The 21175-nt window shown below is 45.3% G+C and overlaps 1 protein-coding gene across 2 annotated transcripts in view; it reads left to right on the forward strand.

Annotated features, from left to right (window-relative positions):
• The first annotated feature begins 8170 nt into the window (after positions 1 to 8170).
• DPP6 (dipeptidyl peptidase like 6) overlaps positions 8171 to 21175 on the forward strand; it is a 551379-nt gene continuing 538374 nt past the window's right edge. Inside the window, exon 1 of one of the 2 annotated variants that reach the window (XM_038755599.1) lies at positions 8171 to 8793. In XM_038755599.1, coding sequence (XP_038611527.1) covers positions 8743 to 8793 — 51 coding nt within the window. In that variant the 5' untranslated portion in view covers positions 8171 to 8742. The remainder of the gene's footprint in view (positions 8794 to 21175) is intronic. The other variant, XM_038755601.1, reaches the window with a different exon arrangement.

A 21175-nucleotide genomic window follows, 5' to 3' on the forward strand; every position in this document is an offset into this window, starting at 1 on the left:
TCTGCACTTGGCACATCTGGGTGACTTTTTTTCTCAAAAAATCAGATGTCAGTATTCAGAAGAATACCCTTCATCTAAAATGGTAAGGTGGTAATAGAGTCAGGAATTTGCTAGAACAACTTTTATTTTAAATTATATTACAGTAAGACATCATCTTCTACTCCTTCAAGAAGTTGTAGAAGAAATGAGAATGTCCTTGACTAAAGGGCATCTGTATATCGCCTCAGTCTCATGAATCCAAGGCAAATAAAAAAGGCCAGGACAGTTTTCATTGATTTCTCTCAGACTTTAGGTGATCGATTTTGGAAATTACTGGGTTTTGGAGGAGTTTATAGTCTTGAATTTGATTCTGGAATTGAATGGTAATGGCCAGTAACTGACTATTGTCTTTCTATATTTAATTGAAAGACATATGAACCTACAATGCTGATCTTTGGTCAAATTTTGATTTAACAGGAAGAAATACTTGTTTTACTAGAGTTGGTCAGATATTATTGTGGGAAAAGTAGAATCACAAGAACATAAAACATATATAGTGCCCCCAGCTAAAAGGTTGGATACAAATGTATTTTAATTTCCCAGTTTGTAAATATTTTCATGTTTCTTTCCTGTTAAAATGTTAGTTCCTTGTGGACATGGAACATGTGTCGTGCTTCTGTGGTAGTGTCCCAAGCACTTAGTACAGTGCATTGATTCCATTAAGCACTGAATATTATTATTAATAGTGGTATTTGTTAAGCACTTGTGTGAGACACTGTACTAAATGCTGGGGTAAATTCAAGATAATCAACTTGAACACATTCCCTGTCCCACATGGGGCTCACAGCCTTAATCCCCATTTACAGATGAGGTAACAGAGGTACAGAGAAGTTGTGACTAGCCCAAGGTCACACAGCAGACAGGTAGGGGAGTTTGGATTAGAACCCAGGTCCTCTGTCTTCCCTTTCTGCTAGGCCACCCTGCTTGTCACTAGGCCATGAGGTTCTCACTTATTACTACTTATGGTCACAGCCAAAGCATCATGGAGTGTTTGCCCCAGAATTAATCTCCAGTGACTGATACCATCCCCAGCTTTTGTGCTTCCTGGGTTGCTTTGAAGGAATGGTTGTGAATAGGGCAGAATCATCCTTAGATGAATATTTATTTCATTGCTATTTAGTGAGTTTACACTTTGCTTCAGCCTCTTTGGCCCTTTTCAGAGATGAAGCCAGAACCCCCTACGGCTTTTCAATCCATAAAATATGAAAGAAACCTTAGCACCTCTAGACAACCTACAGCTAAAATAAGCTTCCAGTTGATGATAAGTCTGTGACTAAAACCAGGCGGTTCTTCATCCTCTGATTGGAAAAATATAGTGCGGTATCAAAGCCAAAGCAGTCACACCTTGAGCCCTCAATTCCTGGAGTTGGGTCTAGGCATTCCCTGTGATCATCTCTGTGATGGAGCACTTTGGACTAATGGAAAGAGCATGGGCCTGGGCATCGGAGGAACTGGGTTCTAATCCTGACCCTGCCACTTGTCTGCTGTGTGACCTTGGGGAAGTCACTTAACTTCTCTGTGCCTCTGTTTTCTCATCTGTAAAACAAGGATTTAACACCCATTCTCCCTCTGCCTTAACTGTGAGCCCCATAATAATAATTATGGTATTTGTTAAGCGCCCCATGTGGGGCAGGGACTGCATCTGGCCTGATTAACTTGTATCTACCTTGTATCTACTTGTACTTGCATCCACCCCAGAACTCTTAGTAAGCCCTTAACAAATAACATAATAATCTTCATAGGAAAGGCATCACAGACATCTAATAAATACAGATCTCCAGCCTTTATCAAATACTTTCAGTGATTGGGTGCAGCCATCCTGTTCCAACCACCTCTCTGAGTAAGCCAACTCACAATCAGCCATCCTAAAAATGGAGGCTAGGGAGGGCATAGATAAGTGATCATCCACAATCTCATTCTAGCCAACATGTTCCCCTTCCCTTCTGCCTCACTAAACCTCTTTCCAGAACTTTCAGAAAGAGTTAGAATAGGCTAATTGGAATTTCTTCTACTCTTCTTCCTCTGGCCTAGTTTAGTGGAGATGCTAAGGAGAACTGAAATGTCCAAAACAATTCAGTTTATTGAACACATAAAAACCACTCATAAGTGTTTGGGAGAGTACAGCTAAAGCAGGAGACATGTTCCTTGCTCCCTAAAGGGTTTGCAATATAATTGGTTGGGGTTGTGTGGGGGGGGCTGGCAGGATAAAAAATATTTACAAATTATGGGAGTAAGCAGAGAGAACAAGAATGTAACATAATTCAAGTTTCAAGTTCATCAAGATAAAATAGCTAAATAAATGAATATACAAGTGAGATAGTCCTCACCATAGCAGTAGTATTTACTTCGCTCCTACCTTGTTGGGTACTTTGTACTAGACCCTGAGGGATATTTCAATAGACTTGCCTTTGCAAAGCTTACAATCTAATATTGTCCGAATCCCTCGAGAAGCAGCGTGACTTAGTGGAAAAGGCACAGGCTTGGGAGTCAGAAGTCATGGGTTTGAATCCCGACTCTGCCACGTCATCTGTGTGAGTTTGGGCAAGTCACTTAACTTCTCTAGGCCTCAATTCTCTTATCTAGAAAATGGGGATTAAGACTGTGAACACCACGTGGGACAACCTTTTAACCTTTGATCTACCCCAGCGCTTAGAACAGTACTCGGCACATAGTAAGCGCTTAACAAATACCATCATTATTATTCTTCTAGACTGTGAGCCCATTGTTGGCTAGAGCCCATCTCTATATGTTGCCAATTTGTACTTCCCAATTGCTTAGTACAGTGCTCTGCACACAGTGAGCGCTCAATAAATACGATTGAATGAATAAATGAATGTATGATGGCATCAGATGCCTTTGTAAGTTCTGGGAAACCTATGTAAGTGCCTTGGGGCTGCTCTCTGCCCTTCTCTATCTGATGTGCTGTGAAGATCGTGTCATTTTGGCCGTTCAATGACCTGAATTCACATTGTGATTCTGGGTGTATGTCTTCAATATTTTTCAGTAGCCTTTCTTTCTTCTCAAAGATGATGATGGCCGTGTGCTTCTGGGTGACCTCGAGGAAGTCAGTTAGCCTTTCTGTGCCTCAGTTTTCTCATCTGTAAAGTTGGGATGATCCCTGCCACTTGGGATGATCCCTGCTACCTTACAGGGATGGTGTGAGGACTGACTGAGATAATGTGAATATGCTTTTGTAAAAAGGAAAGTGCTGTAAAAAGTCATATCATTGTTATGCCTGTTGAATGATAGCAGCTTCTATGAGGTGGTTTGGCATTTTCTCAGTGCTCTCTAGGTTGAGGAAAGCTTGTGGGAAAATGGTTGACCTGAAGCCCATGTTTTCACATGGTGCTCCATTTTATAAGTGCATTACTCCCCCTGACAAGATAGCAAGATTTTAATTTTTTTTTAGTTTTACATTATTGGTTTACCAAGTGCCTTGAGTTCCTTAGAAGGAAGGTGCTATATAGTATCAAATTAATCACCACAAGAAGAAGAGCAAAGGAAATGCATTTTCCATGCTGTGGACTCATAAATGAAATGATCAAGCCATGCAGGATGGAGAGCAAAGAAATATGGATAAAAACAGGATGGGGTTATGGGCAGAGCAGATGGTCTCGTAATTTATTTGGCTTTTTCAGCCTTGGCAAAGTGAAGTGTATTATGTGCTATCTACACAGTCATAGTATAGGGCATAATCACCTAGTGGTGATTCTCAAGCGTCTTTACTGAGCCTGTTTAGAAATCAACAAAGTTTCTGGAGTTTTTGCAAATACCAGGTTTGGTTTTGCTGTAGAGACAGTAGTGGGGAATCTGCTTGTTCCAACATTGCCTGTTTCTCCAGTTTGTGATAGGAGATTCTTGCAACAGTGGCTGTTCATTTACATCTGTAAAGACAGATAAGCAGCAGGGGAAAACGTTGGACACTGTGACAAGTAGCTCTTCTCATGTTGTAAATATTGCCTGGTGTCAAAAGTGAAACCCAGGATCCTGCCAGAAGTCTCCACTTAAATCAAAACTACTTTAATCAAAGCAATCGCTAATGCCAGCAATACATAAATTAGAGATTAAGGAAAAGTGAGCAGACAAAACCAACAGCTGCATTATGACAGATTTGGAGAGAGAGCTGCCAGAGATAAATATATCATGGGTGAGTAAAGTCACTTAAAAGGCAAATGGGAACCAGATATTGTGAAGTGTTGCAGATATTCGGTGCTCATGCCTAATTGAAACATCTCAGGGTAAGGCACTTGGATAAAATTATCCTTCAGCAGATGAAGGAAGATGCCAGTAATAATTATAATAATAATGGCATTTATTAAGTGCTTACTATGTGCAAAGCACTGTTCTAAGTGCTCGGGAGGTTGCAAGGTGATCAGGTTGTCCCACGGGGGGCTCACAGTCTTAATCCCCATTTTACAGATGAAGTAACTGAGGCACAGAGAAGTTAAGTGACTTGCCCAAAGTCACACAGCTGACGGTGGAGCTGGGATTTGAACCCATGACCTCTGACTCTAAAGCCTGTGCTCTCTCCACTGAGCCACACTGTAATGAAATGAAATACAATAGAATTCAGAACTTTTGGAAAGTAGAGGAATGGCAAAATGACTGAAGGATACACTTGCTACTGGAACTATAACTATGTTTTCAGAGCAGTATAAAATTAAAGAATCGAGAGGGACATTTTAAATTAATATTCTTTAAGAGTATAAGTCTAAGGAGAAGAATGAGGAGGTCTGATCATGCACAATATACCATTTGAGGTTTTCAGGAAGATTAGTATTAGCCATCAGAGAATATTCGAGAGCCCTTATGAAGTTATTATTTTCTTTTCCACTCTCCACATTCTCCTTCAAATGAAAGAGTTGACCTATTTTCTGGGGTAAGCCATATTTATGGATAATTTAAAACAGAATCCAAGAAATTACTGTCACTGCTTGCTTATAGTGACAGCTTAAGGCAATTCCCCATAACCCAGCCTCGCTCTGTACAGTTGCCATTTTCTTTAATCAATCAGTGGTATTTATTGAGCATTTACTGGGAGCAAAACACTGTAGTAAGCACTTGGGAGAGGACAGTATAACAGAGTTGGTAGACAAGTTCCCTATCCATAAGGAGTTTACAGTCTAGAGTCCTTAATAGACATTGCCTCTCCCTGTGTGTTCATTTCATTCATTTTCTCTTCACTCCTATTTCTCTGCATAATAATAATAATAATAATAATGATATTTGTTAAGTACTTACTATGTGCAAAACACTATTCTAAGCGCTTGGGGGGATAAAAGGGGATCAGGTTGCCCCATGTGGTGTTCACAGACTTAATCCCCATTTTACAGATGAGGGAACTGAGGCACAGAGAAGTTAAGTGACTTGCCCAAAGTCACACAACTTACAAGTGGCGGAACCAGGATTAGAACCCATGACCTCTGACTTCTAAGCCCGGGCTCTTTCCACTGAGCCATGCTGCCCTGCATCTTCTCCCACCTCTCTCTGAGGGTAGATGCCCGATCCCTTTCCTCTCATGATTGCTTTTGGTTTTGTGAGTATTGGAAGAATGGGAAGATGGTTCTTAGATCTGCGTTATTTCATCACTTCCTGACCTGGCAGTGACATCCTGAGCCAGATGGCAGCAGTTACTTGCCCAGTTAGCCCATCAGTGCTGCTCTGATAGCTATGCATTCCTCACCTAGCTCCTACTCCAGAGCTTTAGCCTTTTAATTTGAGTAGACCCAGTTGGTGCTTGATCCTCTAGGCTGTTGCTATGAGGTGGGATCTAGTCCTAGAATGAATAACAACTCCACTTCCTCTGCTGCATTTACCCTTCCTCCTCCTTTTGCTCTCTCCTCCTCCTCTTGCTTTTCCGTGTCCTCCTCTTTATCCACTCTTTTGGATATGTTACCTTTTTGCTTTTTTTCCTTGGTCTTCCTACCCTCCTTTCCGGTTGATTCTGTCTCTCCAGATCATTTACTTCTCCACTTAACCTGCCTTTCCCGCTTTCCCCAGAATTTCACCCTTACCACTTCAGCCCCAAACCTTAGGGTCAGAATTAAATAAAATATGGTCACTGCTTGGTATTCTCACAGCTGGTAATTCAATCTCATTTCCACCCCGCTCCCACTGCCTTTTTGTCCCTTTCTCTCCAGTTAGCTTCTAAATCACAAAGTATGGGCACAGGGTCTGAGGGTTGCTGAAATCAACCGTCAATTTTGCAGCTTCGTAGGTCAGATATAAAAGACCCTGGTGCGGGGGAGGACGATAAGGAGAGAGGAGGAGAAGAGCAAAACCAGTGGCTGTAAAAGGAGAGGTTTGGATTACCTGTGGTTTTGATCAGTCCTGCCTGGGCCCGATTCTACATGCAGAGCTGGATCATTCTTAAATGTATCACACCCTAACCACAACTGCATGAAGGGACTAAGAGCAAGCTGTGGTCTGTGCCTCTGACCTCCTTGTGGGAGAGTTCAGAGACGTAAACTGTAAAAGAAAACATTAAGGAATAGTCGCAAGCTCTACCAAGGAGGGGGAAATCTGTTTCAAAAGTTCTTTCATGTGTCCATTGTATTTCTGCCCAGGTTCACGGTTTAGAAGTGGACTCCCTGATGGGGGACCATGCCCTTGGAATGGGCTGCACTAGTTTATGGAAGCTCGTTTAGTGCCAAATCACGTTCCGAATTGGGGAAGAAGGTTGAAGAAGATTCCCAGACAGTTCATGGGATGGATGGGTGGATGGATGAGAAGGGGAGAGGGTAGGTTGACTCTAAAGCTGGATGCTTGGAACTCAGTAGATTGACGGGATGAATCCTGTAAGTGTCCTTCCAATGTTTCCGGTGGTTTGTGCCTGTCGGGGAAGGAAGGCCACGTTGCAAGGGTTAAGGGAGAGTCTTAACAGGCGAATGCCTCCTCGCCCAGCCTCTCGGGCTGATGTCCCCGAAGTCCCCCAGCCTACAGGGAGGGGCTGTAAGGAAATGTCAAGCGCTGCCCGTCTCGGGGTCTGTCCCACCTCTTATCGGCACTCCTGGGTCCGACTCCTGCGGGAAAAAGACCCTTTGGAAGTGATTAGCCCCAATGTGGTGGTGGTGGTGGCTGCCGCATACAGCTTGCTACTTGCTCGGGGAGGCTGCCCAGTGAATTAAGCAGCCGGATCGGGGCTGACCTTCGTTTTGGGGCGTTATTATAGGGGAAGCGTTTTGGCAAAGGCCGAATGGGAAAAGAGGGCATCAGGCAACCCCCGTCTGCGGACACGACAGCCACCTTAGGCCTCCCCCCTTCCCCATCGTAACGCAGGGATGCCCTGCCACAGGCACCTGTGGAAGAAGCTGCAGCAGGATTTTCCCCGGGCTTCCCACCCACCCAGTCCCAGGCCGCACGCGAATTGGGCCGAGCGTGTGCCTTTTTGGCCAGAGCGGATTTTGGGCACGCCTGGACGGAGATGGGAGGGGAAAAGGCCAGGAGGCGATGGAGCCGCAGGAACCGGGGGGCAGTGGGAGTGGGCGAGGGTAGGCAGGAAGCTGGCACAGCACCCAGGGGCTGCTTCAGGAACCGGGGAGGAAAGGAAGGAGGAAGCGAATTGGCCAAGTCGGGGGGAGGGGGGCGGCTGGGGGAGCCGATCCGGGGAGGGGAGGGGGCCGCAGCAGGGCCCAAGGGTCCTGAAACAGGGAAGGGGCCTCTCACTTGCAGCCGCGGCTGATTCGGATGCAGACCCGATGAGCGCAACCATGGAAACGTAACGTGGTCCCATAGTAACCCGAAACAACACTGCCCCCTTTCCCCTTTGGCTTTTCTCCCCCCCCCCCCCCCGGCCCCCTACCCCATCTCCCCCTACCCTTCTCCCCCGTTTGCAGTAGACGTGGCACCGATGCGACTGGCGATTTCCCTCCATGCTTTCCCTACCCTTCTCCGCCCCTTTCCCGGCTCGTGGGGAGGTGGAGGGGGAGCAGAGGGAGGAAGGGAGGGGGTGCAGCTGATGAATAGTTAACGGCCGACGAGGGAGGGGGCTGGTGGCGGCTCCTCCCGGGCCTCCTGCGCGGTTGATGTTTGTAAAAAGCGTGCAGGGACCCATCCGCACGGGCACGGAGAGGGGGGCGGGTAGTGGAAGGAGGAAGCTCGCCTCGGAACACGGGGGGGATTTTTGCTTTAACCTGGATGCGAGCGGCGGGTCCCACCTCATCCTCGCCGCCACCCCTTCCCCCCGTCATCTCCTCCATCCCTCCGCGTTATATCCCCGGCCCCCACCCCTAAAGACGGAGGTCCTGCAGCTCTGAGCGAGACAAGTCCCTAATACAAGGGGGAGGTCACGCATGTATTAGGAAGCAGCTCTCTCTCTCTCTCTCTCTCTGTTTCTCATCTCTATCTCACCGGACCCGATAGCCCAGTAGGCAACCACTTGCCTCTTCCCTTCCTCTCTCTTCCCTTCTTCATCCCCTCTCCACCCCCCCCCCATGCCTCTCTCTTTCCTCTTTCTCTGATTTTTTTTTTTGTGGCCAAAAAAAAAAAAAGAGTTGATTTGCTATTGGTATCCGACATCCAGAGGAGCGAGGAGGAAAGGAAATTTGATAACCCTCCCCCCCAAAACCCCAGACAAAACAAAAAACCCACCCCACCAAGCACCACCCCACCATTGGCAAAGCCGCGCTCCCTGTTAAAGTCACCAAGACAATGGATTAAGTAACTCTCTCTGGGCAAAGGAGTCGGGCTGACACTCGGGGCAAGATGAAGGAGAAGGCGATGATCAAGACGGCCAAAATGCAAGGGAACGTGATGGTAAGTGTCAACGTCTTCCGCCGGTCCCTGTGAGTAAGTACCAGGGGTAGGGGTGAAGCCGGGGGTCCGGTTGGGGGTTGTCAGAGTAGGGATTGTTTGTGTGTGTGTGGGGGGGTGTTTGTGTGTGTGTGTGTGTGTGAGGGGGTAGGGGGGAGAGGAAGAAGAGACTGTTTTTCTTGGGCTTGTTACTATGCAAAGCTCTCATGTCAACATGCTCCCTGCCTGCTTGTGACCGGTGTTTCCACCCCGGCCCAGCCCTTGGCAGGGGGTGGGGTGGGTAGGTGGGTGGAGGGCTTCCCTTCTGCTTATCCCTTGAAAAAAAGGATCTATCGTCATCTGTGCTTTGACTAAGGGTAAAAACGCAAAAAGCAACTTTTGAGCCCACTCGGTTATTTCCTTTCTTCAGCGTCAGTGATGTGCTTTCCGCGTGCTCGCTTGTGGCTGTCCGTGTACGTGTGTCTGCCCGGGTAAGAAGGGCACCCCTCCCGCGGCCCCCCGGGTGGGCACAGGGGGAGCAGAAAGAGGAGGGTCATCGCCTTATGGGTGCGGGTGCCTTCGTTCTCAATTGCCTGCGTTGGCTCGGGGGGTGGTGAGAAACTGAGTCCGAGACCTGTAGGGTTTGCAAGGGAGGGGGCCCGCACTTGGATGGGCAGCTGGTGCTGGCCTTGCTGTTGTTGGGCTCCTCCTCCTGGTGCCCCTTGCCGGCCAGAGAAGGCTCTTTGGAGAAAAGACAGCGTGAGGGTGAAAACGGCAAACTATTGCCCAAGGCTTACAAACACCTTCAGGAGTGTGTTTATGGCCCACCGGAGCCTTAGAGCAAGAGCACAGGGCCAGCAAGAATACAGGGTGGGGAGTGTCTTTGTACTGACAACTTTTAAAATGACAACTTTGGGACAGTAGTTTCACCCCCCCCCCCCCACCTCTCCTTTCTCAAGGCCCTGCTGAGAGCTCACCTCCTCCAGGAGGCCTTCCCAGACTGAGCCCCTTCCTTCCTCACCCCCTCCTCCCCCTCTCCATCCCCCCGCCTTACCTCCTTCCCTTCCCCACAGCACCTGTATATATGTATATATGTTTGTACGTATTTATTACTATATTTATTTTACTTGTACATATCTATTCTATTTATTTTATTTAGTTAATATGTTTTGTTTTCTGTCTCCCCCTTCTAGACTGTGAGCCCACTGTTGGGTAGGGACCATCTCTATATGTTTCCAACTTGTACTTCCCAAGTGCTTAGTACAGTGCTCTGCACACAGTAAGCGCTCAATAAATACGACTGATTGATTGATTGATTGTACGTATTTATTACTATATTTATTTTACTTGTACATATCTATTCTATTGATTTTATTTAGTTAATATGTTTTGTTTTCTTTTCTGCCTCCCTCTTCTAGACTGTGAGCCCACTGTTGGGTAGGGACCGTCTCTATATGTTTCCAACTTGTACTTCCCAAGTGCTTAGTACAGTGCTCTGCACACAGTAAGCGCTCAATAAATACGACTGATTGATTGATTGCTCTCCCCATCTTCCAGTCCTTGCATGTGACTAGACAGCATTTAGCAATGTAACATCTCCCTACTGCTTCCATAGCCAAAAGAAAAGCAAAATATCAAGAGGCAGTGAAGGTTGCCATCTTGTTCAGTTGGAAATATATTTGTATTGTGTGTGTGTGTGATCTTAATCATTAGATACTGGTGGGTGGGTAGTTTTACCTTTTTTCATAGACGAGCTTTTGTACTTTTTTTGTTGCCATAGGGGTGCTAGCATGTGGGTACTGCAGGAGTCATTCGGAGTTCCTTCACGGGCAGGATTGGTTGTTGCATGGCCAAGCCCTGTTGAGGAGAGTGGTACGGTTGGCTTGAGTGGGGAATCTGAGTTCCCGTGATTTAACACCAAACCAATTGATTTGCTTTGAAAAGTGGAAAAAAAATTCTTCCTCACCCCAGAAGGACACCTGTTGGCAGTTAGACTGATCTGCTTTGGAACTTCACTGTTGTTTTCAGTGTGTCTAAATGTAATCCGATTGTATTTGCTTTGAAGGATGAAGCAAGTAAGACCCCCTATTATTCAACCTTTTTTTTTAAGATATTGATGTTGTTTAATCCTTTGGGCGCTGATGTAGTATGTCCTAACTGCTAAATTCATGAAATAAAGTTTCCTCAAATTTTCATTTTGTAGAAGTTGTGTTTCATGATCAAAGAGAATGGGAATAAACAGGGCAGAAACGTGTGATTTATTCACAGATAAATAGCGCCCCCTCCCTCTCCCCACATACATCTTTCTACCAGGGATCCCACTTACCCTTCCTTTGTATTATTCTATAATGTGCTTACAGTGTCTGTATATTTATTTTGAGTCTATTTCCTTAGGTGCCAGGCTCAGAATAAAGGTAACTATAACCCTTTGATTACTCTGTTGTGCATAAATGCCCCATGATGATGCAGTCTGACTAAACTCCAATATCAGCCTGATTTATATACATGCTATCAAACCCTTAATAAGAACTTACAGGGTATTATTTTTCTACAGTGTCTGCAATCAGACATAATCGATTAAAGGCTGAGATCCTATTCATATTCCTCTTTTAAATCTGGTCATAGGGCTCTTTCAGTGTGTTGCAAGATGAAATCCTGCATTTTCCTCAGTGATATACCTGGAGCTGCACAGGCTGAGGCTAGAAAACTGCAAAACTAAATAATATTTTTAGCTCTGCAGCCAGAGGAAGTGATATCCTTATGAGGGAGGTACCAAAATGCTCTGCCACTAAGTATTTTATCAGTCATTAAACCTACCCGACACCTTCTTCAGTTTGCAACTTAGAAATTGAACTTTCCAACTAGATTCAAGAGACTGTGTGGTAAATTGTAGTAAACTGACTCATTCCGCAGGTAGCCAATTGTCTTTGAGAATTTGCATCCTCATTCATCCAAACCTAGGTACTTGAAATTAGGCTTTAGGCAGCACAAATGAGTATTCTAATCCATATATTTTCAGTTAATACTTTCCCTTCTAGTTACGGTTATTGGGTTAATCATCCCTATTATCATGGAGGTAATTATATTTTTGGAGCAACTGCTACCCAAAGGAACCAAATATGCTTATTTTATTTAGCTTGGGCTCACATATATACATATAGGTCATATAGGCAATATACCTACAGTGTTGCCTATAAAGCCTCCAGTTTACGGGCTTGGCACACATTCTTGGCATTTGTGTTGCTGGAACTGATCTCATTGTGGGCAGGGAATGTGCTTGTTTATTGTTATATGGTATATGTTATATGGTACTCTCCCAAGCATGCAGTACAGTGGCCTGCACACAGAAAGTGCTCAATAAATATGACTGAATGAATGATTTAGTGACTGAAAAGTCAAAGCTTGAATAAAAGACTGGTTCAGCCAGTCTTGTGGAACCATTTGTATTTTTTTCAAACTTTAAACAATATGGGGCCATTCCAGCACTTTGGTCTCTCGCCTCACCAACCACCCTACAAGAATTATGACAACTCCCAGTCTCACTACACCTGGTTATATCTTATTGCCTAATTAGAACAGCTGTTTTTGTAAGATGGAAGTACATTTTGTATTCCTGAGGCAATATTTTGCTGTCTTTTTTTTTTTGACCAGAAAGGAAATGTTTTTATATTACTTTGTGTTCCCCCCTGCTGTACTGAGCCAAGGAAACAGGCCGTCTGCAGCAATTGAAATGGAGCTTCACCCTTTCTCTCTTCACATGCTTGGACAGGCAGTCTGTTTCATAAACTTTAACAATGTGAGGCTGTCCAGGCTCCCTCAGGATGATACATGGCATCGGAGCTGCAACCGCACGCATTTAATGGAAGGGAGAAGAGGAGAGCACTATCTCTCCATCCTTGCGTTTCAGAGATGAATTTTTTTTACTTTGTTATGACAAGAGTTTCATTTTCCTTCTATCCTTCTCCGTGTGTTCTCCATCTTGCACATTTGTGAAGAGGTTACCCAGTGGGCAGAGTTACTGATTTCTCGAGCTGGCTTCATTACTGCTTCATTCACCTTTAAGGCCTATCTCATTCGTAGCATAACATAGTAAGCTGTGATCTCTGTCCATTTACGTTATTGGGTTGGAAAGAGGGAAAGTAGAAAGCTACTCCCCTTTACAGTCAAATCTAAGTAGACTGGGAATTTGATCAGAATCAAATTCTCCCTTTTCCTTCTTTCGGCCCTTTGCCCTGCCCTTTCTTCATTCTGAGGCTCTGTGGGTTCAGAGGATCTGGTTCCCCAAGGGTGAAGGGAAGAGAGTTAATTCCTGGGTAGCAAATGAGAAATGTCAGTGAGAGCAGGCAGCAGAGGCAGCAAAGAAGGAGCTCTTCTCCTTCCTGCTGGGGCCTGACTGCTGTGCCTTCTTTCTTCTCCTGGTTCCTGTTCCTCTTCAGTTTCTGGCTGTGCTTTGGGATATGGGCCAGGGAGGAAGTCAAGGCGGGGAGGGGGAGGGAGGGTGGAGAGCAGGTTCCAAACATTGGACCCAATTTAGCAGCCGAGGAGCTGCGGAAACAGGTGATGTGAGTGGGAGGGACAGGGAAAGCAAGGAGAGAAGAAACTGAATAAAAGTGGCATTTCTGTACACTTCCTGGTAAGGCCAGGGATGCCCAGCATTTGAATGTAAGAGAGTCAAAATGCTTGACACCCAATAAAAATGCTACTACTATCCTTTCCTGAGTTAATTAGGGTTCAAATTTAAAGGGCTGGGAACAGTTTTATCTTGAATGATCCTGGATGCTTGAGGAAGAGTAGAGGTTGGGGAAAAGGGGGAGCAGTGCCATTTTTCCTTATGGAAAACTGCCTGTGGAGCTAGATTTTCTGCTAGGGAGGAGAGCCCTTCAACTCAGTGTCTTGGCATTATTCCATGCAGATGAGGAGTGAAGGGATGAACTCTTCCAGGGCACTTAATTGATGCATATTAAATTACCATCTCAGCATGGTTGGTGGAGAAGCAGTATGGTCCGGTGAAAAGAGCACAGGGATGGGACTCAGAAAATCTGGGTTCTAATCATAGATCCACTACTAGCTTGCTATGTAACCTTGGGCAAGTTATTTAACTTTTTCAGTGCCTCATTACTTATGTGTAAAATGGGGATTAAATACCCCATTTCCACCTCTCCCCACCTGTTCCCCTCTTCTCCCCTCTCATTAAGCTGTGAGCCTCTGTGTCTGATCTGATTATATTGTTTCTGCCCCCAAAACTAATCGTCTTCTTGGCACACAGTAAGCACTTAACAAATACAATAGCCTAAGAGTCTCAGGATTGCTTTGTAGGGGTCCCAATATTTCCAGGGAGGGTCTGGTGCACTGGGAGGCCTGGATAGTAAGACATCGTAAGATCTTTTGTTGGGGAAACCCATAATCTTGTCTGTATTTCTCCTGGTAGAACAATGTCCATCCATGTCACAAAACCATTGTGGTGGTAGGCTCCTTTAGGGATCTCCTCATCATTGAAGTCTGAAGCTGAATAATCTCTTTTTCCTTGAGAAATGTCTGATTGACGTGAGGAAGTCACCCATCCTTCAAATCCTTAATATCCTCCAACTAAGCCCGCATTTCCTCCTCTCCCACTCCCTTCAGCATAGCCTTTGCACTTGAATTTGCCACCTTTATCCACCACTCCCACAGCACTTATATACATACCCATAATTTATGTACATAAACATGTCTCTCCCTCTATACTGTAAGCTTACTGTGAGCACAAAGTGTGTCTACCAATTCCATTGAGTCAGTACGCTCCCAAGCACTTCCTACAGTGCTCTGCACACGGTAATCCCTCAATAAATATGTTTGATTCAGAAGTTCCAACTTCCAGGGAAATGTGCCGTAGGCTTTCTGACAGAGGAGTGGCTTGTAACCACACTGAAACTACATCAGACTGTAATTATGGAATTCCTTATCTGGATTTGGTTGCTTCCCTCATGCTAATTTATAGCCATGGATCTATATATGGGTGCTCCTGAAGGTTTGGGCATGGCTACACACTTCTTTGTCCAGATCCCTCCCTATTTCCCATTCTCTAAGAGGAGTGGCATGACTTGTATTTGGATATGTGTCATGGGAGGAGACTAGGAGTAGTAAGGCTAAAGGGACAATGGGTGAATCCTAGGTGTGTTGGGAAGATGGATTGCTTACCATATCTCTCGTCTTTAAAGGTCCTGCTAGCCCTCAAGGTTGTGCTCTTTCTATAATAGTTCCTATTTAAGAAGCTAATAAAAACTTCAGCCTTTATCTCCCCCCTGACCGCAGCTGAGTCAGTCACAAACTCCTGTGCTCACTTTTCATACCACATTGGTTTGTGGAGCATAAGTTTTCCTGCTCAGAGAATATGTGTAATTACTGGGTTCCCCTGGATCTGGAGACAGCTTTGGCTCCCACTGCTTTGCTCTGAGTCCTCAGAAACCCAGGGGGGCCCTTGTAGGGATGACGGGGTGGGGGGTGGGGGGGCTCAAATTTTAAAGCCAGTCTGAACCCTTCACTAGGTGGTGCTTTGAAAAGAAAGGGACAAGGATTGCAGCTGGTATCTGGTGTCTGAGAAGAGCAGCCTCCCTCTCCTTCTCTTTTTCTCCCAGCATTGGTCAGGTTCCTACATCTGCCTCTCAGTTCCAGGTACTGCCATCTGTTTGCATGTGAGCTCCTCATAGGCAGGGAATGTGTCTTTTTTCTGTTGTAGAGTGTGTTGCACCCAATGGGAACTCAATTAATATCATTATTACGTCTACTGGGGTGTGAAGCCATTGAGAAACACTCCCCCAGAGATACCACAAGAAGCCCAGGGTTCATTCATTCATTCATTGTCGTATTTATTGAGCGTTTACTGTGTGCAGAGCACTTTACTAAGCGCTTGGGAAGTACAAGTTGGCAACATATGGAGACGGTCCCTACCCAACAACGGGCTCACAGTCTATAAGGGGAGACAGACAACAAAACAAAATATATTAACATAAAATAAATAGAATAGTAAATATGTACAAGTAAAATAGAGTAATAAATCTGTACAAACATATATACAGGTGCTGTGGGGAGGGGAAGGAGGCAGGGCAGGAGGGATGGGGAGGGGGGGATCAGGGTTGATCAGGTTGGCAAGAAGGAGGAAGCAGCATGGGGTAGTGTGATCTGGGGGTTGGCAGAGGGATGAGGAAGAATTCCCCTGAAATGGGCTTGGGGGAAACAGAGTAGAACCATAGGAGAGAAAGCAGAGAAGAGTAATAATATAGGGAGGATAATTTTACTTGCTAAAAAGAAGGCAGAGGAGACATTCCAGGGTCTTAATGTAAGTATCATAAAACTTATATTGATATGTATGGGAAGGAATGTTGGGAGCATCCCTGTCTGTCATCCACACTTTTTCATTTGCCCATTGAAGATATGGTGCTAAACTTTCCACCTGGAACTGTGTGCTGGCAGTTTCCGCCTTAACCCTTCAGAATCAGTCAGCAGCTAAAGAGATTTCCTTCAGGAAAGACTAGATTGTAAACAGAAGGGAATTACCAGGGTGAGCTGTCTCTTAGCTTCCCTAACTGTCCACACATTTCAAACACCCACAGAAGTGGGGTGGGCCTGGAAGTCAAAGGATTTGGGTTCTAATCTTGGCTCTGCCTTGAGCAAGTCGCTTCACTTCCCCGGGCCTCAGTTCCTTCCTCTGCAAAATGGGGATTCAGTGTCTGTTTTCCTGCCTACTTAGACTGTGAGCCACATATGGAGCCCATTGTTGGGTAGGGGCCATCTCTATTTGTTGCCGATTTGTACTTCCCAAGCACTTAGTACAGTGCTCTGCACACAATAAGTGCTCAATAAATACGATTGAATGAATGAATGAATTAGCTTGTATCTACCCCAATGCTTAGTACAGTGCTTGGCACATAGTGAGTACTTAACAAACACCATTATTATCACTGTCATTATTATTGTGCCATTCTGCAGGGAACAGTGGCACATTTCATCCTCCCTGTACATCTCTGTCACTCTTTGGACCAAAATGAATGGATGGCTCAGATTCTATGCATAAAAAAGGCAGGAAATCTAGGGGTATGAGTCTCACGGCTGCTGTAACTTCGACAGGCCACACATATTGCTAGGCCTCAGTACAAACAACTCACATCATTGTCCACAGGATGGGTAAAGTGGCTTCATGGTGGTTGCTGTGTGGATGTTACCATAGATGCTCCTGCTTTTTCTACTTGAGAAAAAGTCAACTACAGCATTGCAACAATGAAGCCTTTGGTGTCCCAGTTTCCCATTCATTTTCCCTCCATATGGAGTCAAAAGAAAGACTGCTGGGAAATCAACATTCAGACCCATGGAGTTGGCAGGGAGCCAGCACCTGGGAGGGTGGGAGGGAGATTGGAGGAGGATTGGATTGCTGTAAAGACAATATTTCCACATGATGGTGTTAGGATTTCAATGAGATTTGAAAACTGGGTTGGAAACACCAGCCACATGCTCTCTTCCCACCTGGTGATCATCCGCCAATCATAGACTCCTGGCAGAGGAAATGATGCCATTGCTGCATTTGCTATTTCCTAGAGCAGATGTTAATTCATTAAAAAAAGGGTCTAGACAAGTGTCTTTTGAATCCTCTCTTTCTCCCAAATCAATGAATGGTATTTTTTGAGCAATTACTGTGTGGAGAGCACTGGACTGTGAACTTGGGAGAGTACAGTTCAGCAGAGTTGGTACACAAGTTCCCTGTCCAGAAACCCTTAGGCCACAAGTAATTTTACAGGAAGATGTAAGTGCAAGGAAGTGCAGGGAGAGGGTTGTACCTTGTTTTTTGTTTTTTTTTCTAAATCCTGTCTTTCCTATTTTTTTTTATCCACCATCCCTGTTAAGCCCAGCTTCACCTCAAAAGAGGTGTTCTTTGTTTTTCACACATTTCAACATGCAAGCTTTAAACATTAAACCCTCATCCATAATTCTGAAAGGTCATCTAATCCCTCGTCCCTTTCCCCAAAGACCAATAAATAGCTTTCCCGGGCCTGAAAATACACATAGGTCTATAGGTTTAGAGCTTAAAATTCAGGGTTGTTCACGAGTTGGAGACAGCAGAACTGGGAAGATGTTTAATATACTCTGCTCATTTCTATTTCCTTTTTTTGTTTGGTCTTCGTGAAACTGAGTTGGGCAGAGGAAGGAATACTTCCAGTACCTTTACTGCAGGCAGGCCCTTCAATAAGTGATAAGGGAAGAATCAGTCAATGTTATTTATTGAGTACTTATTGTAGTCAGAGCACTGTTCTAAGGAAAAGAGGTGTGAGGATGGTGTACCAGACTGGCATTGCTAGCCATGTTTGGGACCTTTGCCAGTGTGAAGAGCCAGCTCATAATTGTAATTATCGGCTAAGTGCTTATTGTTTGCCAAAGAACTGTGCTAAACACTGGGGTGGGTACAAAATAATCTGTAAATCACATTGGGGTAGAGCCTCTTGCCACCCAGGGCTCACAGTCTAGGAGCTAGGGAAAGCAGGTTTCTTTTCCCCATTTTAAAAGATGAGGAACCTGAGCTCAGCGAAGTTAAGGGCCTAGTTCTCTTTCTGGAGGAAGATGATCTGTATCTGAATGGGGGTAGGGATACACAGACCTCTAAATGCTCGGTAAATAAGCATCCACCAAAGGGGAGATACCTAACTAGGAAATAAGTGGAAGAAGAGAGTTTTGTGCAGAGCCACTCTGCCTCTGTTATTATTAAAGAGCTATTCCTGCTCCTGAAGGAATGATCTCTGGGCCTGAGAAATTTTTCTCCCTCTTGCTCCTACTATCTTGCCACTTCTACTTCCAGCTTCAAAGGCAAGATATGGCCTGAAAGTCAGTAGTTTCTTAGGGAAAAAAGGTTTTCCACATTGCCAGACTCATCTGTCCCAATCTCTAGGGGTAGTGATTTTAGTTTGTCAAGCACTAAATGTCGCCCTTATATCATCACCCTCGCTTCTCTGAAAGCTCATTCCTCCAGAGGTGGGTAGAGTGGGCACGTACTAATGTGAGAAGCCTTCACTGGCTAAGGAAAGGTAAAAACAGAGACTCTGAAATGGGTGGCTGAGAGAGGAGTCTCCCCAAGGTGATGGGCGGCAGGGGCCTGGGGAACTGAAGTTGGAGTTGGGCCCTAAAGAAATGGTGGAGGCAGAGGCAAACAGCCTGGCCTAGGTGAGGGAGCCCGGGCCCTGGAGTCAGAGAGCCTATGTTTTCAGTCCAGCTCCATTACTTGCCTGCTGTGTGACCTCGGATTCAGTCATTCATTCAATTGTATTTATTGAGCGCTTACTGTGTGCAGAGCACTGTACTAAGTGCTTGGGAAGTACAAGTTGGCCACATGTAGAGATGGTACCTATCCAACAGTCTAGAAGCAGCGTGGCTCAGTGGAAAGAGCACGGGCTTTGGAGTCAGAGGTCATGGGTTCGAATCCTGGCTCCACCACATGTCTGCTGTGTGACCTTGGGCAAGTCACTAACTTCTCTGAGCCTCAGTTACCTCATCTGTAAAATGGGGATTAAGACTGTGAGCCCCATGTGGGACAACCTGATCACTTTGTATCCCCCCAAGCGCTTAGAACAGTGCTTTGCACATAGTAAGCGCTTAACAAATGCCAACATTATTATTATTATTATTATTAGAAGGATGAGCCATCAGTGCATAGAACAGTGCTTTGCACATAGTAAGCGCTTAACAAATGCCATCATTATTATTTCATTTCAGTGTGCTTCAGTTCCATCATTTGCAAAGTAGGGTTTCGGTACCTGTTCTGCCTCCTACTTGTGAGCCCCATGTGGGACCCGATTGTCTTGAATCTACCCAAGCCCTTAGTACAGCGCTTGGCTCATAGTAGGTCGTTAACTATTTAAGTGGTTAATTGTTCAAGAGAAGCAGCATGGCTCAGTGGAAGGAGAGTGGGCTAGGGAGTCAGAGGTCATGGGTTCGAATCCTGGCTCAGCCACTTGTCAGCTGTGTGACCCTGGGCAAGCCACTTAACTTCTCTGTGCTTCAGTTACCTCATCTGTAAAATGGGGATTAAGACTGTGAGCCCCACGTGGGATAACCTGATCTCCTTGTATTCCCCCCCACCCCAGCGCTTAGAACAGTGCTTTGTACATAGTAAGCTCTTAACAAATACCATTATTATTATTATTACTATTAACTGTTAGCATTATCATCATCATTATTATTATCATCATCATCACCCAGGACTTAGCTGGAGATTTGGGAACACTTTGGGAGACTGAGGAAGCAGAAGTTGTCCAACTCTTCATTGAGTAGAGTACTGACCCAGGGTCCTGAGGTATATGGTAAAAAAGCAGACATGATCAGGTCCATGGCTCCTGAGGAGGTCTCTAGCCCATCCCGGATGATACCTAAACCTTCAGGTCAAGTGCTAAAATCAGCCCAGTGGCTGACCTGGGTGCCTGGGACAGATTTCTGGAACCTTTCCTCTAGCTGGGGGAGAGGGGCAGGGCATGCAGCTCTCTTCCTACGGGGCTGGCAGCTAGGCCCTTCCCAAGCACTAAGAGGTCTTAGACACAACAACAAGGGGCTGAGGCCAAAGGAACTCACGATCTATTGCTTACCAAGACTTGGGCTCCCAGGAGAAGATCAGCTTGAACCCTTTCTTTTTAATCCAAGGCAGTTGTCACTGCTTTCCAGAGGGGCATTAGGTAGCCATTGCCCCCAGGAGACAATTGAACTTTTACTCTTTCAAATGAGTCTCTTGGGAGGGGCCCTAGTTTGCTGGCTTTTATCAATCAGTCAGGTGTGTATTTATTTAGTGCTGGCTGTGTACAGAGCACAGTACTAGTCTTGGGAAAGTACAAAACCACAGAGTAGGTAGATGAGATCCCTGCCCTTAAAAAAGTTTACAGTCTAGTGGGAAAGACAGACATCATAATAAATTATAGATAGGAGAAATGGAGTAAACAGCGTGGCCTAATGGAAAGAGCACGGGTCTAGTAGTCAGAGGACCTGGGTTCTAATCCTGGCTCTGCCAGTTGCTGTGTGACCTTGGGAAAGTCACTTCACGTCTCTGTGCCTCAGTTTCCCCACCTGCAAAATGGTGAGTAAATGCCTGTTCTCCCTTCTACTTAAACTGTGAGCCCTGTGCGGGACAGGGTCTCTGCCCAACCTAATTAACTGGGATCTACTTAGAACAGTGTCTGGTGCATAGTAAGTGCTTAAGAAATACCATAAAAAATAGTAAAATAATGGGTTTGTGGTAGAAGGATTGGTTTGCTTGTTGCTGAGCTCTCCAACAGCCTTTCTATATATTGGAGAGGCTTACCACTCAGGAAGAGGTACGCAGCTCCGAGTGGAGAGAAACGGAAATGATCATCTCGCCAAATCCCCTAACGGGGTCTCCAGGAGAGTCGTCTTTTCTTTCAGG

This window comes from Tachyglossus aculeatus, chromosome 13 (genome assembly GCF_015852505.1).
Source record: "Tachyglossus aculeatus isolate mTacAcu1 chromosome 13, mTacAcu1.pri, whole genome shotgun sequence".
Classification (NCBI taxonomy): Eukaryota; Metazoa; Chordata; class Mammalia; order Monotremata; family Tachyglossidae; genus Tachyglossus; species Tachyglossus aculeatus.